The sequence below is a fragment of the Dermacentor andersoni genome, chromosome 4 (assembly GCF_023375885.2).
Source record: "Dermacentor andersoni chromosome 4, qqDerAnde1_hic_scaffold, whole genome shotgun sequence".
In the NCBI taxonomy this organism is placed as follows: Eukaryota; Metazoa; Arthropoda; class Arachnida; order Ixodida; family Ixodidae; genus Dermacentor; species Dermacentor andersoni.
Window position 1 is genome coordinate 179101086 of NC_092817.1, and position 19526 is coordinate 179120611.

General features: G+C 47.5%; 1 protein-coding gene across 1 annotated transcript in view; it reads left to right on the top strand.

The window, feature by feature from the left end:
- The window catches only part of LOC126531930 (uncharacterized), an 82256-nt gene that overhangs the window by 10905 nt on the left and 51825 nt on the right, over positions 1 to 19526 (top strand). The window contains exons 2-4 of the mRNA XM_055070683.2: positions 2128 to 2231; positions 9307 to 9509; positions 12291 to 12459. Of these exons, the coding sequence (XP_054926658.2) occupies positions 2128 to 2231; positions 9307 to 9509; positions 12291 to 12459 (476 nt within the window). The remainder of the gene's footprint in view (positions 1 to 2127; positions 2232 to 9306; positions 9510 to 12290; positions 12460 to 19526) is intronic.

Genomic DNA, 19526 nt, shown 5'->3' on the forward strand with positions numbered 1-19526 from the left:
CAGATGGTGTGAAGATCCATGTTTTCGAACTCTTGGCGGACAACTGCCTGGATCAGTGAGACCGTGACTGCAGATGTGTTGGTGGGACTGGAGTCGAAGGCAGCCGGATAGGCGGCCTCGATCTCACGCCGGACAATCCTGGTAACATCGCCAGTGCTGTTGGGACGAGGAGCATCGGCACAGGAAGATGTCGCTGGGGTGTTGGGCAGACGGGCAAAATGCTGGTCAATACGTCGGCTTTTAGCGAGTTCCAGGCGGCGGCACTCTTCTATAAGTGCATCCACCGTCGCCACGTTGTTAAATACGAGCAAGTTGAAGGCGTCATCGGCAATGCCTTTGAGGATGTTGGCGACCTTGTCGGACTCAGTCATGTGTGCGTCAACGTTGCGGCACAGAGCCAAGACGTCCTGAATATACGTGACGTAGGGCTCCGTTGACGTCTGCACACGACCGGAAAGCGCCTTCTGCGCGGCAAGTTGGTGACCGTAGGGGTTGCCGAACAAGTCTCGAAGCTGTGCCTTAAGTGAATCCCAACTGGTGAGCTCATCTTCGTGCGTACGATACCAAACTCTAGGTGTGCCACCGAGGTAAAAGACTACGTTGGCGAGCATAATAGTAGGGTCCCACCGGTTATTGCGGCTGACGCGTTCATACAGGCTGATCCAGTCATCGACGTCTTCCCCATCTTTGCCCGAGAATACGCCAGGATCACGGGGAGCGGGGAGAGTGATGTAGGTCGTTGAGGTGGCAGCAGGTGTCGGAGCCGGCGGAGTCGGGTTGTCGTCGCCGGGAGCCATGAAGGAAGGCTCGACGTACCGTCCACTGCGAAGCTCCGTGACGAGGTACAGGGAACGTCCACCTCCACCAGATATGTTACGTAGGAAGACGCAGTTGAAAAGCTATGTACAAGTATATTTACAAGAAAATACGCTGCGCTTGGCCAAGAGGAAACAGCCCGCGCTAGCTACGAATCGTCGTCGTCGTCTTCTTACTGCTCGGCTCGTCGTCATTGGAAATACTATCCCGTAGCAATATTATTACCATCGACAGTCACCGTGGCGTGTGTTCTGCCACTACACTTTTCTTCGCAGAGGCTCGTTAACTGTTTTGTAACCCGCCGTGGCTGCTCGGTGGCTGTGGTGTTGGGCTGGCAAGCACGTAGTCGCGGGATAGAATCCCGGCCACGGCGGCTGCATTTCGACGGGGGCGAAATGCGAAAGCACACGTGTATATAGTTTAGGTGCACGTTAAAGAACCCCAGGTGGTCGAAATTTCCGGAGTCCTCCATTACGGCTGCCTCATAATCAGGAAGTGGTTTTGGCACCTGAAACACCATAATTTGATTAACTCTTCTATAGTTTAAAGAACGAACACCAGCTGGTTGCGGCAACAGAGAATGTGGTGTTTTCGCCAAATATATCCCTGCAGAAATAACACATTGGTTTGGGGTAGCCTCGCTAATGCGTTTATATTAAGCTATTGGTTTTTTGGATGTTGACAGTCCTGCAATTGTAGTCACAGTTGCGATACGGCTGCTGCAATCGCAGCTCACAATGTGGCGGATTCAACGGATAAGACATTATTCCGGGTCATCCCCTGTCTAGATTACAGCGAATGTGCTAACTCTTAGCGTTACTGAAACTACGGACACCATAATATCTTATGGCACAATGTTGCCATTACAGTAGGAAGATATTATTTTGATTGTTCATTGACAATAGAGAATTCTTTCGCAAAATGTTATCTCATCTGAAGCAGCCATGAATCCTTTTCATATGTGAAGAGACTAGCCAATATGAAATCGTCTTTAAAATACTTACAGCGTGAAGTAATAGAAAAATTTACAAATCGCACCAATCAACAACCAATTCCCAGCTATTCTTTTCTTTTTTGACACTGAAGCTGCATGCTTCCTGGTCTATGGTTGTTGGTCAAATATGTCGTAAAATATAGGCAACGCCACCATAAACCGTTGTTTGCTGAGGCTTTGGTTTGGTTTGGTGCCTGTCGATATAGCACAACCCACTACGGGGGATTGGCCATGAATCGGGTGGCAGTGGGTCAGCAAGGGTCTCGCACATACTTCTTCATTTCGGTTCATTTCTTGGGATCTATTCTTTTGCGCAGAGGAACTACGTGGTCAGATCATTGACAGCGACAGCACGCACGTTCTCACAGACGCTGAATTGACTGAAAAAGTGAAGAAGGCAACTTCGAACCTCGAACTTAAGGTATGTGGAAAGCAGACACATAATGCGGGAACAGTGTAAGAACAAGTCTTTCTTAGAGAGTTACCACCACTTCTCTGTATGTATGTATGTATGTATATATATATATATATATATATATATATATATATATATATATATATATTTATACATGTATATATATGACATGTGTTACGTTAAGGTTCACGTTATCAATGATAGTTGTAGCGTTAAGGGATAAGAAAAGAGCATATTTGGTGAGGGAACAAACGCGAATTAATGACATCTTAGTTGAAATCAAGAAAAAGAAATGGGCATGGACAGGACATGTAATGAGGAGGGAAGCTAACCGGTGTTCATTAAGGGTTACGGACTGGATTCCAAGGGAAGGGAAGCGTAGCAGGGGGCGGCATAAAGTTAGGTGGGTGGATGTGGATAAGAAGTTTGCAGGGACAACATGGCCACAATTAGTACTTGACCGGGGTAGTTGGAGAAGTATGGGATAGGTCTTTGCCCTGCAGTGGGCGTAACCAGGCTGATGATATATATATATATATATATATATATATATATATATATATATATATATATATATATATATATATATATATATAATAGTTTTTTTTAATTTACACTAAACTGCACGCCCATGCGGCCTCCAAGAGGTGCGCTAGAATTACAAAATATAATCACACATGCATTCAATGGCAGCAAACAAAACTCTGACATCCTTGTCGCAAAATTAACAGATCAAAAATTGATCACATCAGTTGAGACAGTGCTGTTTAAAAAAGATAATGGTAGGGCGTTTCATTCTTCAATACTACGAGCAAAAAACGAAACTTTAGTGCATTAGTTCTTGTTTCAAAGGGAGTTAAGGATCGAGAGTGGTGATGTCTGGTTTGTCTTTTGGTTAATGGTCGGGCATACGGAGCAGGGCGGATCGATAGTTTCTTACTTTTGAGTATAAAAGAAATTTATTATTAGAATTCTCCGCCGCAGTTGTAATTTCTCTGTACCATGATCGTGCATGATAGTTGTTGGAGAGTCAGTTATAGGGTAATTGGAGAAAATAAACCGGATTGCTTTCCGCTGAATCGTTTTAAGTGCATCAACAGTGTATTCATTATGTGGATCCCAGACGGTGCATGCGTATTCTATTTTCGTCCTAGTGAGTGATTTGTATGCATGAATTTTAGCTTCTGTGGACACTTCTTTTAGCTTATGATGAACAATAAAGAGTTTGCACAATGATGCTGCACATGTATTTGAGACATGAGAATTCGGAACTTGGGTTGTTATTGTCACACCGAAATAGTCATATTCATTTACTTCAACTGATGAGGATGAGTAGGAAGACTATAGGGAAACGCCCACCTACGCCTTCTTTTGGTCATCTGCGTATATACTTTCTCTTCTTCAATCAGCTTCATATCCCATTCTTCACGCCATGAATAAATGGTACGAAGGTTTGTAAAGGATGGTAACTACACACACTCTCTCTCACACACACACACATATAATATATATATATATATATCTATATATATCAAGAGACATTACAGTTCAATGGATCAAACACCCCGATAGCAGAGCACCGCAGCGAGAGGACACAGAGCCTCGGTAACACAGGCACAAGGCTTCCAACCACTCGTCGTCGTCGTCTTTTTCGAAGCAGTGCCTGCTGCTCGTTCTTCTCCAGTACAATTGCCTCCACGGAGAAGAGCCGTCTCGGCGACCTACGGGCAAGATAGCACAGGGGGATCAAAGTACGGCTTGAGCCGCTGAACGTGCACGATTTGGCGCCCTCGACGGCGTTTATCGGAAGGCGGCTCAAAGGGTTCTACCAAATAGTTCAAAGGAGACGTTTGACTGACGACACGGTAGGCACCCTGATACTTGTACACAAGCTTGGGTGAAAGTCCAGGGCTGGTAGCGGGAACCCAAAGCCAGACTAGTGAGTCAGGGGCATAGGGTGCCGGAGAAGAGGTAATATCCCAAAGGTGCTTCTGTCGCTGCTGATCATCAGAAGTAAATTTGCGGGCGAGCTTTCGGCACTCTTCCGCGTGTGCTGCAGCCTCGCACAGGGTAGTAGCCTCTGTTGGGTCAGGGCGATACGGAAGGATGGGGACCACTTTGCAGGAAGGCTCGCGTCCGTAAAGAAGAAAGAACGGGCGAAATCCTGTAATGGTTTGTGTGGCGGTATTATAAGCGTACGTCACGAAGGGTAGAATTCGGTGCCAATTTGTTTGGTCAGATGCCACGTACGTGGCTTACATATCGCCAAGAGTGCGGTTAAAGCGCTCAGTCATGCCATTAGTTTGCGGGTGGTATGCAGTAGTGGTACTGTGAATTACGCTGCATTCCTTGAGCAGGGCTTCTGTAACATCAGATAGCAAGACGCGGCCTCTGTCGCTCAGCAACTCTCGGGGGGCTCCATGGTAAAGTATCATGTTACGCAGAAGGAACCAGGGAACATCCCGCGCAGATGCGTTGGGCAGAGGCGAAGTTTCGGCGTAGCGTGTGATATGGTCTATCGCCACTATCAGCCAGCGGTCGCCATCTGAAGTAGTCGAAAGGGGCCCATAAAAATCAACTCCTACCCGGTCAAAGGCCCGTCCTGGACAAGGCACTTGTTGCGGTGGAGCAGGTAAAGGCATGGGGGGTATTCTTGAGGCGTTGGAAAGGGAGGCAGGAGTGGACATATTGACGGATTCGCAGGCGTGCGTATGTTTTTAGTACTCCTGAATGTGCGCATTGCGGGTCATCGTGAAACGCTGCAATTATGTCGGATCGTAGATGCCCACGAACCACGAGTAACCATTTGCGCCCGTCTGAGAGGTAGTTACGGCGGTATAGGAGCCCGTCACGAACAGCAAATTGGTGTGCTTGGCGACGCAATGTACGGCCACTAGAAGGCGCTGGTTGGTCTGACAGAAAAGCCAGCATAGCAAGAATCCACGGATCCTTCTGCTGCTCCGAAAACACATCCGCGGAGGTGAGGGAGGACTCGCATATTTGTACTTTCTGATGACTGGGCTGGCCTGACACTGGGGAGCGAGACAAGGCATCCGCGTCCGAATGTTTATGGCCAGAGCGGTACAGCACTCGAATATCATACACTTGGAGGCGAAGCGCCCATCGAGCGAGGCGGCCTGAAGGTTCTCTCAAGGACGACAGCAAGCAGAGTGCATGGTGGTCCGTGATGACCTCGAACGGGCGGCCGTAGAGGTAAGGACGAAACTTAGTTATGGCCCAACTGATAGCCAGGCATTCTTTTTCTGTAACGGAATAGTCTGCTTCCGCTTTCGTGAGTGCGCGGCTAGCGAAGGCCACAAGGTATTCATCGAAGCCAGTCTTTCGTTGTGCACGAACAGCGCCAATGCCGACGCCACTGGCATCCGTGTGTATTTCTGCCGGTGCGCTTAGGTCAAAATGTAGGAGTATGGGAGGTGAGGTTAGAAGACGACGCAGCCTCGTAATTGCGGTATCGCAAACTGGCGGCCAGGCCAAGAGGTCGTGGTTACCCACGAGAAGCTGCGTCAAAGGTGCTATTATGGTGGTGAAGTTGCGGATGAAACGACGAAAATAGGAGCATAATCCGATGAAACTGCGGAGTTCTTTTGTGGTCTTTGGTCGTGGGAATTCGGCAACGGCTTGGAGTTTGCTTGGATCTGGGAGCACGCCATATTTGGAAACAATGTGACCAAGGATGACTAGCTGCCGGGCGGCGAAGCGACACTTCTTTAAGTTTAGCTGGAGTCCAGCATCGGCAAGACAAGTGAGCACGCGTTTGAGTAGGAACAGGTGAGAAGAAAAGTCCGGGGAAAAGATGACGATGTCATCGAGATAACAAAGGCATGCCTGCCATTTGAGGCCCTGGAGGATATTATCCATCATTGTTTCAAACGTTGCAGACGCATTACAGAGGCCAAAGGGCATCACGGTAAATTCATATGAGCCGTCAGGCGTAACAAATGCTGTTTTCGGGCGATCTGCCTCAGCCACCGGGACCTGTCAATAATCGAATAGTAAGGCTAAGGACGAAAAGAATTCAGCGCCTTGGAGGCAGTCCAGTGCGTCGTCGATACGGGGAAGAGGATAGACATCTTTCCGGGTTATCTTGTTTAGTCGTCGGTAGTACAGACAAAAACGAAAAGTTCCATCCTTCTTTTTGACTATCACTACCGCAGAAGCCCAGGGACTGTGTGACGGCTGTATCATGCCGCGTCGAAGCATGTCTCCTATGTGCTCATCGAGGACACGGCGCTCCGTCGCGGACACACGCTATGGACGTTGGCGTAGAGGGGCGGGGCTGCCGATGTGGATGTGATGAACGACTGTGGAGGTACGTCCTAGACATTGTTTTTGGTGGTCGAAAGAAGTTCCAAATTGGTTAAGGAGGTCGACGATCTGCGTGCGCTGACTCGGATTGAGGTTAGTCTCAATAAATGGAGCAAACGTTCGGTCACATGCAGGTGCAGGCCCAGAGACAGGGAGAGCAATGGCGTCGACATGAAGAGTAGTCGAGTCATCAGGCACATCGTACACAGAGCTCGTGTCGAATTCATCAGCAAAACCGAGGCACTCGCCACGATGTAAGCTTGATGGACACGAAAACGAATTCGAAACGTAAAGTACGCTGGAGCCCTGGCAAAAGGGAAGGAGGGCAAAGGGAAGCAAGAAGGGATGACGGCGTGCAGCAAGTTGAGATGGCGTGAAAAGAACTGTGGAATCGGAGAAAGCAGCACAGGAAATGGGCAATCACGGACACTGGTCGGCAATCACGGACACTGCAGCACCCGTGTCGACAAGAGCGTGAACGGTGACACCTTTCGCAAAAACTTCAATGATGTTCATAGGGAATAAACGAAGGCTTGAGCAGTTCCAAGAGATCGCAGTTCTTGCCTCCGGAACTGCGGCATTTAGTTCTCCTCAAGAGCTGGAGGGCAGCGGACGATAGGGGAGAGGGAACGTCAACGGGGAGATGGAGACCGACGAGTGTTTAAGCTTCGGGGAACAGGAGATGAAGGAACGAAGTGCGGAGCTGGTGGCGAATAGCAGGATTGTGAGTCAGGAGCATTCCCTTGAAATCTCGTAGTATCGGGACTGACCAACCCCGGCGGCGGCAGAACCGTACCACGTGGCCAGCAAAACCACATGCAAAGCAGATCGGCCGGTTGTCTTGGGTACGCCACGGATTATCAACAGGGGGCCTAGGTAGCAGTGCACAGTTCTGGGCTGGGCGTAGGGGCTGTGGAGGCGCGCAGAAGCCGCTTCTGGGCAAGGAATTCGTAGCAGGAGAAGGTGAGGCATAGAAGCTGCTTGTGGGGGTCTAGTGCGCAACTTCAGGTGGTGGTCTTGGCCTGGAGGCGACAAGAGCGTACATGAGCGGAACCGGCGCTGAAGGTGGCTGATTACAAGAGGTAGCGCGTCGCTGACTTGTTCATGGATGACGCGTCGAAGTTCCGGGGGCAAAGAGGACTCAGGCGACTAGGTAGCAGGCAGCAATGACAGTTGTCGCGCGACTTCTTCGCGAACGAGTTGCTTGATTTGGTCGAGGAACGAAGAGTGGGCGGGAGCAGCACTAGAACTGTCGGCTAAAGACTAAATCGTGTCGTCGGGCGCGGCAGCTCGGCGCGTAGTAAGGCGTTGTTTGCGGAGCTCATCGTAGCTCTGGCACAGTGTAATGACCTCGTCAATCGTTTGAGGATTTTTCGCCAAGGGCATTTGGAAGGCGTCATCCTCTATGCCCTTTATAACATTCTTGATCTTTTCAGAATCGGGCATGGCGTGATTAATGCCCCAGCAAAGGTCAACTACGTCCACAATGTAGCTGGTGAAGCTATCACCCTTTTGCTGAGCGCGACCACGCAAGCGTTGTTCTGCTCGAAGCTTGCGCACAGCAGGGCGACCGAAGACTTCTGTGAAAGAATGGGTAAATGCATGCTGTCCATGTGGAGAGGTAGGATTCATGATTCCGGAACCAGACATTAGCGACTCCAGAAAGATTGAAGATGACGTTAGTCAGTTTAGCTTTGTCATCTGATTTGTTATGCGCACTCACGCGATCGTACAACGAGAGCCAATCCTCGACGTCATGGTCATCGTTGCCGCTGAAGACCGGAGGAACTCGTTGGCGTAGAGCATCGGAGCAGACTGCAGGCGATGCCATGGGAGGATCGGGCTGCGCGGCGTCCTCAGGCATGACCGAAACCGTAGGGAGCGTACGGCTGCGGAGTTCCAGTTTTGGGAAGGGCATTATAGTTCAATGGATAAAGAGGCGCTATAGTTCAATGGATAAAACGCTCAGATAGCCGAGCACCGCGGCGAGAGGACACACAGCTTCGGTAAAACAGGCACAAGGCTTCCGACCAATCGTCATCGTCGTCTTTTTCGAAGTGGTGCCTGCTGCTCGTTCTTCTCCAGTACCATATATATATACATATATATATATATATATATATATATATATATATATATATATATATATATATATATACAGGGTATCCCACATATCTTGAGCCAAAGTTTCAAAAATGAAAGGCACTCCGCATACGAGTTGAACAGAATGCATAATGTTGGCACTGGCGTAGGGTTACTCAGGCTATTTATTACTTTCCCGTTAACTAACGAATTAGTTATATTTATTTATTCAACTGTCTAAGTATTGGCTGCGCAACCCAAGTGTGATACGCAAAGCTGTTGAGCACCTTGAGGAACCTCTCAATAAATTGTTTCCGATACGATATATCTAATGTGGTTCTTTCTTCCGCATTCCAAAAAAATCCCTCTAAATATGAAAAGAAAACACAAGATGGGGTGCCTGCGCACTGTTATTGTGCTGCTGTCAAGCGTGCGATAAATGAACAAGGTCGGCGGCAGCGAGACTGGCCCGCGACAGGGCGTTACGGCTGGTGTAGGTATCGGGGCATGCGGCTCTTATCGCTAGACAGGCAAATGCATGCTGCTGGTCCAGCGTTGCCAATTCGATGAAGCGTCTGAGACCTTGCCCATGCATTCTTCCCTGATACTTATGCAATCACAGTCATTTGCAGTAATCTATCGAATGAGTAATTAAAACATGTAATTTATGCAGGTCTTATTCGCAATGGACTGTGTAAGCGGATTTGTTTCTACGGCTTCCTTCAAAGACTTGGACAAATCAGCCTTCAGAGGGTGTCCTATTGAAGATCCTCGTCAAGCGGTCATAGTCGTCGTCTACACGTCGGGCACCACGGGACTTCCGAAGGGAGTGGAGCACACGCACTACAGCTTCGTCGCAAACTACTTCATTTCTAAGTGCGCAGGTCTAGTGTCATAAGGGTTAAGGTTCTGGACGTTGCATGTGCGCGGCCGGCGATTGTATCGTTGCTGATAAAGTGCCGAGACGCCGTGCGTAAACATTGGTGTAGGAAGCATCTGGGCAGATAGACTAACGCATAATTTTTTTTTATTTGACAAAGCTTATGCGCATTTGTTATGCGGCACCCGCCACAGCAAAGTGCGCTAGCAATGGGCCGGCCTAACTCTGCCGCAGTATTCGTAGAAAGTGACGACGCATGAAACCAATGTGTGTATAGAAGAACTTGTTGTTGGGCGAGTTTCTGCATATTTGCAAACATTTTTAGAACAGCGTGTTCAAACGACCACCGAGAGAGCACAGAGGTATAGGCGCCTGTCCTTGTGTGCTCTCTGTGGGGCCACTTGTTCGCGCAGTTAAAAAACCGTTTGCAAATCAGTGCAAGTAAGGTCTAGTGGCAGCCCGCAGGAATGGTTCACATTGTGGTATAGCCTTTTTTTCGACGTGGGACTGACATAAAAAACAACAGTTACAGCCGTGCTTTGTTCGCTCTACGAAGAGTAATGGGCGCACTAACGGAAAGTGCCTAAGTCGTTGGTATTAGTGGGCGACTTTAGCCTGGCCCAGTGGACGATTGTAAAAGCTGCAGACCGTTTGGTTTTAGATCGGCAGGCGGCGAAGACCTTACTGCTCGTGTTGGGGACAGGCCCGGGCTATCATGTCTAATTTGTCGTTGTTTGATACGGCTAACAAATGGAAAGGAATGAGCCTAAAGAGGCGGTAAATTCGCACGCAGAAATACCGCTCTCGTCAAGTGGAGGGTGTGTCTATAGTGCAATTCTTGATGGGAGCGCCTGATTGGAGAAACGAAAGGTGGTGCTGCAAGAGAAACTTTGTTCTCGCAGAAGGTACCCATGATTTCGGAAAGGGTTACAGAGTGGTCGAAAACTGTGCGAAAAACTGGAGATAAGAAATTGTCGCCGTCTAGAACTTAAGGTGTCATAGCGAAAGCAGGAGTAGTATATAACTATCAGGATGTGGGGTACAAGAGAGAGAGATAATTTAATTGAAAGAAGGCAGAGAGGTCAGCCTCAGCTAAGGCCGTCTAGCCTGCTACTCTGCACAGGGGGAGGGGAAACGGAGACATAAAGGTGTGACGAGGGATGATGATGGCATAGAAAGAGGGATGCGCAACGGTGAAAGCAAGTATAACACTCTGATGATAAACATTTACAAATCTCATCCATGAAGCCACTATCAGGTTCCGTATCAAGTCTGTAGTCATAAAGTCAAGTGAACTTCAAAATAAAGGCGCTAGGACGAAGCTGGTGCGTGGGCCTCTCCTGCGTGATCAGCAGAAGCGCCAAACAAAAGCTTGATAGCATATAAAGAGCTGCGATAAGCGGCTCCAGCACGACGAGCACGGGGGACAAACTCTAGAAATCATAGCCGGCATGTTACATCGGAGACGTCAGCATCAATTCTAAGTGCAACCTGTAGGACACTGGTTGAGCACGCAAATAAAAGAGGGACGTGATAGTTGGCTACGCTTATATGGACGGTGGACAAAAACAAGAACTGCAGATGGTCTTCTGTCGATAGCACGTAGTGTGTGTTGTGCAGCCGGTGTAGGAGTTTTTGGGAGCTGATACCGCACATCAGCCCTCTTTACTCAGGCATAAATTGGGGTGTCCGCGAGTACCGTCAGCATTTCCATGAACGTTGAATCAGTCAAGTTAGGTAAGTTCAGTGAAGAGGAGATGAGCAGCCGTGTCCCTCACCTCCGGGAGCTGTATTTCGTAGTTGCACGAAAAGTAGCGGCGACGAAAGAACGTGGACAAGGACCTCGGGTTAGCGGCGAAGGAGACCGGCTTCTTTGCGATGATGCCGAATAGTTGGCTGCAGGGTAGTGGTTGCTGCAAGAGGGTGCATGTATTTCGGTTCAGGACGGCAACAAAAGTTATTAGATCTGTTTTGTTCACGAGGGTCAGTTTTTGAGCTCAAATGGGATGGTAACAGCCAGCTGCTGTGGCATTGGCACGCAATGTTACCAACACGAGAGTATAGGACACTTATAGGTCGGACGACAGCCGCTCGCCAGGAGTACGTAATGTGTTAACGGACTCGGAGTGTTCTTTGCATTGCATTCAAATACCGCTTTGCTATAGCTTCGCGTTTCATAAATCCCAAACATGCGTTCTATGTGCACAATTTTACCTCTTCCCCCGAGGGAGCCTTGCTTGTGTAGACAGTGTTGGCAAACTCTGAACTCCTACAAAAACAACATTGACATTCTCTTTGCTAGGAGGGCCAAGAAAGGCCAAGGTTCGATCTCGTCTGACTAACCGTTTTGTGATGTGACCCTTTATGTTGCTAGATGACACTCCTTATTTGGACAAACGCAGCCCGTTCTCATTTTTGATATATCAATTGGGTAATTTGGCGCGTAACAGCAGTATGCCATGAGATTTGGTGCGAAGGTACAGCAACCGGGAAGTTATTGCTGGAAAGTTGTATTTGTTTGCTAGCACTGTGATTTGTTTGCTGCTAAGTTGATCCTCCAAGGACGCGTGCCTTGGAATATCGGCTAGCATTGAGGAGTAAGGGAGCATGTTATGTGATTAGTAGGCAACATTGGTAGAGTCAAGCATATAAGGTCGAACGAGACTGTGTACCAAGGACGTCAAAAGAGCAAGCCTTGAATCATCTTCACATATATATATATTAAATTAGCGAGAATGTGCCGGAAAACTTAAGATACCAAACTTTCTTGCTTTCAGACCATGCACTTTATCCGACGAAAGAGATACTGTGCTCACTTTAGCCCCCATCACCCACCTATCTGGGTTGCTACTTCGTTTGATGCCCGTACTCGATGGATCAGTCGGTGTCCTGACGCAGCCAGGCCTCAACTCGCAGGAGATAGTTAAGCTTGTCAAGGAGCACAACGTAAGTACTTTGTCATGTGAAAAAAATATTCTTTAATCAACCTAAATAAAGTCACAGTTTAGCACGCAAGGCGAAGCACGGATTGCGATGGCACATTAGTAGACAGCTATACAAAGCAAGGATAGTAGTTTGATCGACCGCATCAACTTGTAAACATTCGCTGACACACTAAATTAACAAACATGGTGTCAAATCGAACAGGCAACCATGCTCACTTCTCATTCGATGATCACGGACACTCGCTGACAAAATGCTATCGTAAGGAAGCGCGACAGCAACAGCGAGCGAAGTGACCTTCGTGCTTCAATCGCTTCAGCGCAAACTGAGCGGCGAGAACGTAGCACACGCAAAGCTACGCGTCGTCGGCCCACCTAGACTCTGCCCCCAAAGAAAATCGCTTTCAAGATAGATCCTGCATGACTGTTTGTTGCTACCAAAGTACAGCGCCCTCCGCCCCTGCCTCCCTTGACGAAAGACGGCGCGCTTCCTCCCCAAATTCTTTCCTTGACTGCGCGAGAATGAGCCGCGATCGTTCACTCACCCTCACGCGCTTTCACTCGCACGTACAGCACATGGCGAGCGGCGACGTTTTGATTGCCTTTGGACTTTGTATGGAACGTCATGTGCACGGCGACGGGAAACATGTGCCTGGAGTGTCCATATGATTGCTATCGCAATAATAGAATGCGCGCATGCACCTGCCCTACTTTCCCAATAGTGCCAAGAATTTAAATATTAATTGCTTAAGCTATCTCTTTCACGCGATAAAAACCAGGCGAATGTAGCATTTTGGCCATCTCATATTGATGCATAAATGAATTAGCTGAAGGACAGCCTGCTTTTGTATTTACATCCTAAAGTAGTCGGTCGACGAGAGTTATTAACAGTAAAAATAAGCTTCCTCTGAAAGGAAGTAAAAGATATGGAGTAACACGCTGGCATGCTTGGACATTCTTCAGAGGACATGTAAAGCCAAATAAGTACTGTTAAATTGCAAACGTTTAAAATCTAATAAAATACACTGGGTCATACAACCAACATATGAAACAGGACCTCACGGTTATATCACAGAAAAGAAAAACGGTGTATGTTTCCGGAAAGAAAATTGGCTGGAATTTCCAATCGTGCTCGCTGATGACATAAGCAAGCATCAGCGCGAAAAAAGTCATAACGTGACTACTTTTCGAAGATGTTAAAACGCTGCAAACATCCACAACCTGCTTAATTACACCCAGTCTAGATGCAAAGCTACCTCTGGAAATTCCTAATGTTAAAAAAAATTCATTTCCTCAAATGTAAGGCGAACAAAAAAAGGCCTTCTATCGAGAAAAATGAGCGAAAATATGTCGAGATGTTGCACTTGTGCAAATCTACCATTATCAGGCAATCTTCAATTTCATCTCGTTCAACCGCAACCCAGTTCACATACTAAGCTAAATAGGCATGTCGCAACAAGCTGGTGTCTCAACTTGTTCTGAGCGGCGCCTCAAACGCTTAAGGCCTCCTTCGCGCTTGCTTGTGTGGTCACCGTAGTCTAGGACCTTCCCACTTCGCTTTGTCTCCTTAAAAAAAGCAACATCGTTCACTTCGTACCATCGATATTTTTGCAGTTAGAAGCGTCTATCAGTTGCGGCGAATACGCACCCCCAAATTCAAGCCTACCCCCAAGTTCTGTCCCGGGTTCTTTTTTTCTATAGAAGAGTGACCGTGACCGTCATCCACCATGTTTCTCTTTCTTTCCCGCTTACTCTTTCGTAGCGCCGAGTGGCTGAACAGAGGAATTTACCTGAGACGGACCTCTCTCTCTTCCTAAAATTTTGTTTTCTGCATCTGTATCTGACGACCAAAATTCGATGTAGGGTATTGTGGATTAGATTTGCCAGCATGAGCTGGCGCTCCGTTGTGTATCTATCTTCGCGGCCATCATAACAGCTCTGCTGTCACACTTATTATTTCTCTGTTGTTGCGGAGCTTTAAAGTACTTACAACGTTATGATGCTCCTTATGTTCACAAAGAAACTGATTCTACGACAAGTATTCTTTTATAATAAAAACATCTTCACCTGAAATATAAATTTTCGTAAACAGCGTTCAACAGCATTCCTTCGCAGACTGAAGCTTTCCTTCGGTTAATGCATAAACTGCACACATCATCGGCCTCTTTATGCTAAGGTTCTAGGTACACAAGTGAGAGAAACCGTCATCAATACATGCAACGGGTCTCTAGATTCAATGCATCTTGCTTTTGTTCCAGCGGTGTTCTGAATGGATTAAAAAGACTGAGAGAAAGTAGTGCGACAATCTCATGATTGTCACACTTAATGTAGAGGCGTTTCAATGCACAAGATCATGAGAAGTCATAACCTGTGCGCTCTTCTTTTGCGAAACATCACAAGATAAGGAAATTACATGTGAGTTTGAGCAGTTTTCTACTCAACAAGGGCTGTTTAAGAGTTGCTCTTCAGGTTTAGCGGACTTTAGCTCACAAAAGCACGTTAACTTGCGCAAATATTTTGCCATTATAGAGGAATATTCTTTCGCTGCACCATACTGTTAAAAATTGCCTGTGACAGCGCAGTTCTATCCCTTGAGCATAATTACTCGATGAGGCGGCTGTTACTTCTAGGAGAAATCCAGATCCCTAATTAGTGCCTAATAAAAAGATACTTAATAACCTAATTACAATAATTAACTCTATAAATAATTATTGATGGCACGTATTTAAATCTACTAATTCTAGCTAGAGAGTTTGAAAGAGATACTGACTTCGGACGAATTCTGATGATGAGACCTGTTTCAAAATGCGTGCTGCCAAACTTCCATCGGAATCATTGTTGTTCGACTTACTGTTAAACGAACACCCTGCTTTATACATCGCAGCACAAAATTACCTGGGACACGAGTAGATTTATTCAAACAGTTTGAAAATTAATGTCTCGACACTGGTGTAGCCCTGAGAATTCGTTCTTAGCGGAAGGCCTTGCGATCTTACCAGCTATATTTTGTAGATTGAAATAAGTGCCATAAAGTACTTAATCATAAGTAAATTTGTGAAATAAAATTTATTCCAATTAGCATTTTTATTTCCCTTAGTACTTACGGCCGCCTAATCGTGTATTTTAATCCAAGGTAAGAATTGCGCTATGTGCCACGGGAAATTTTCAAAACATTCGTTCAGAAATATATAAGAGATGGCATGTCGTAGCTGGTGAGAGAACGTTCACCGATTATCACTCATTCCTACGTACGCAGTTTAGCTGCATGCAAGCAGTAGGTTATATTGACAGTGTCTTTATACGGAGCATGCAATCTAAGAACGTCAGAACCCCCTCTGAAGATACACCTGAAAGATTACAAATTCAGGTCAATCGTTTAGTCGCAGAGCGCTTAAAAAGTTCCAATGAACCACGGCAGCAATTATACGAAGGAGGGCGCTTTCTGCAGAAGATAATTTCATTGTGGCAGCAGAGAAGTTCTCTTCTCCTATATTGATGTGGTCGTCGTGGTGCCGTCGTCTCGTGACCACCATCGCTTATGCGTCGCTTCTGCATGTCAGGCAATCAATTTTCGTTCAAATTAGCCACATTGCAACGAAACACAAATTGTTTGCCTTGCCCGTCGAAAGCAAAATCATCTGCAATTGGAGCTGCCACGAGCCCTGCGTATCGCGCGGCATTCGTGCTTCACAGTTTAGGCATTTCTTTGCGCTGCGCTGAATGGGAAATGGGCGACGTCGGCGCCTGCATTTCGGCGGCCTCAGCAGGCGGTGTCATTTCGAACTAAGGGGTCGTCGGCGCTTTGATGACGGCATAAAACTTTATAGCACGCTGAGCGCCGGCTGCTGTAGCAGTGCTTCTCGTAAAGCCGGATAATTCGCCAAGGTCTGCCAGCTTCTGCAGAAACATTTCTGAGAATAGCACACAGCCGGCGGAACAGAGATCAAACTTATACATGCTAGCATAGTTTTGCGATGTCAAAACCCATACTATTTGTTTCTTTTGATTCTCTGCTCTGGCACGCATGTTTGCCGCGGTCATAACTTTCTTACGACGATGAAAAAGGCTCCGGCATTGGTATTACCAACATTCATAGACATGCTGATATTAATGCGTTAGCATTCTTTGGGTACATCACACACTTTCCGTGGGCCACCTGTCTATGTGTCCATGTATCTAACCGGTTTCCTGCCTCCCTGGGATCACGAGTAGTGTGGTCAAATTGTTACCGCATGGGGCAGCTGTAGTGACGGAACACGGTTAGAAACAAACCACCTGGTCAAATTGTGTCAAAAAGATGTGCCAGTGTGTACACAGGTGCCCATTTTGTGTGTTCGGCTAGAGAGGGAACAATCCACCGCGTTCGCAGGCACCGGCATGCCATGCTCCTTGTCTAGGAGGCAACGTGCAGGCTTGTCGGCAGTGGCTAGAGCACTGTACGGGCCGGATTTTTCGGCCCGGGCCCGGCGCGGGCCCGCTTTATGAAGCCCGAGCCCAGCCAAGACCAGTGATATCAAGTCCGGGCCCTGCTTCAGCGTCAAAGCAGCATTTTGCGGCGAATACGACATTGCAGCACCACCTCGAGGTGCCGCATTGCCTAGTTTTTCTGCTGGAATGGTCCTGAGTAGGTCGGCGACGGCAAGCGATGAAGCTGGGGCGGACGTGGCTGGCGACGTTGAGGCGAGGGCGAGCGGGCATAGCGGCGAGTCGAGGTAGTGGTGTCGGAAGGGTTGTAGAAGCAACGGGGTGAGGAAATTCGGGGCGAACTTGAACTCAGGAAGGTGTTTCGAGGAGGGGATGGTCAGCGGCTCCGGCAGTGATGGGAAACGTGACCGATTCGGCCGCAGCAGAAACAAATCGGCCTGTCTTCAGGTGCACGTGAGTCCGATGAATACCTGGTATTGTAGGGATAACAAACACTGTGAGGTATACTGCGATAAGACGAAGGCATAAGCAGAGTGGGTGTCAGGGCAACTCAAGGAGTAGGTGCTGGGACGACCCATAATAACGATTTCCTGGCGAACCACGGACTGGACCAGCGATATCGTCACAGCAGAGTTTTGCCAAGACGTCTGTTGAGGCGAGGCAGGAAACGCTGCTTCGAGTTCGCGGCGTACAATTCGGGTCACGTTTTCGCTTGGTGGAGGCAAGCTAGATTGGTCGGTGGGTCTGTACAGGAAAAGGTCGCTGCCGTATTTCGAAGCCGTGTAAACTGATTGTATATGCGGCGACTCTTCGCCTGCTCGAAACGGCGGCATTCCTTTACGATGGCGTCGACAGTCGATAAATTTCTAAAGACCAGAAGGCTGAATGCGCCGTCCGCGATGCCTTTGATTATGTGCCCAACCTTGTCCGCCTCTGGAATGGACATGTAGATTTTACGACAGAGGGCTAGGAATTCCTGAATGTAGGAGACATACAACTCAGTATCAGTTTGGGCACGCGTGGCGAGTTCTTTCTTGGCGGCTGGTTGTCGACCGGTGGGATTGCCAAACACGTCGGACAGCTTTTCTTTGAACAAGTCCCAGCTGGTTAGCTCTTCTTCATGCCACTTCAAAACCACGTTCGCGGTGTTCCGTTGTGGTGAAACACGACATTGGCCAGCATTATCGTCGGATTAGACTTGCTCACCTTGCTGACGCGCTCATACATCTTCAACCATTCTTCTACGTCAGCAACATCGAGGCCGGTCAACATGCCGAGGTTTTGTGGCTGAGATAGAGCAACGTACATTTTGGCGGGCGTGCGGGGTTCGTGTCTTCGCAACGGAGCTCTGCAGCGGACGTCTCACCCATCCTGGGACCGTGCTTCCATTGGAGTGCACCGCGTGTGCAGCTGCAATGCCGCCTACGCATACCCAGCACCTCCACCAAAATGTCACGGGTATAAAACAATATATACGATGTATTTTCACAATGCGTATATAAACAGCAGCCGACAATCCCGAGAGGCTGTCGCCACCTCCTCGTCTTCACCATCGACAACCTTGTCCTCGTTTTCCACCGTAACAATATTGTGGATTCGGCACGTAATACCAAGGAAAGAAATAAAATGTGGTACATGTACATGTAGTACATGAAAATTCATTCCGACAAAAATATAGTGAAAACAAAACATAGCAACAATATTTATTTAAAAGGAGGGTACAACTAAAATGGAAAAACATAGAAGCGAACCCGGGACATTTTCTTGGGTGCTAATTTCTACACTCGCGTTGGAATCATTACTTATACAATTTTTTAAAAGAGGCTCTTTAATAATAATTTCTTGCATCCAGACAAAAAAGCTTTTTCATATCATCATCATCATCATCATCAGCCTGGTTACGCCCACTGCAGTGCAAAGGCCTCTCCCATACTTCTCCAACAACCCTGGTCATGTAATAATTGTGGCCATGTCGTCTCCGCAAACTTCTTAATCTCATCCGCCCACGTAACTTTCTGCCGCCACCTGCTGCGCTTCCTTCCTTTGGAATCCAGTCCGTAACCCTTAATGACCACCGGTTAACTTCCCTCCTCACTACATGTACTGCCCATGCCCATTTCTTTTTCTTTGATTTCAACTAAGATGTCATCACCTCGCGTTGGTTCCCTCACTCAATCTTCTCTTTTCTTATCCCTTAATGTTACACATATCATTCTTCTTTCCATAGCTCGTTGCGTCGTCCTCAATTTAAGTAGAACCCTTTTCGTAAGCCTCCAGGTTTCTGCCCCGTAGGTGAGTACTGGTAAGACAAAGCTATTTTACACTTTTCTCTTGAGGGATAATGGCAACCTGCTGTTCATGATCTGAGAATGCCTGCCAAGCGCACCCCAGCCCATTCTTATTCTTCTGATTGTTTGGGTCTCATGATTCGGATCCGCTGTCACTACCTGTCCTAAATAGATGTATTCCCTTACCACTTCCAGTATCTCGCTACCTATTGTAAACTGTTGTTCTCTTCCGAGACTGTCAAACATTACTTTAGTTTTCTGCAGATTAATTTTTAGACCCACTCTTCAGCTTTGCCTCTCCAGATCAGTGAGCATGCATTGCAATTGGTCCCCTGAGTTACTAAGCAAGGCAATATCA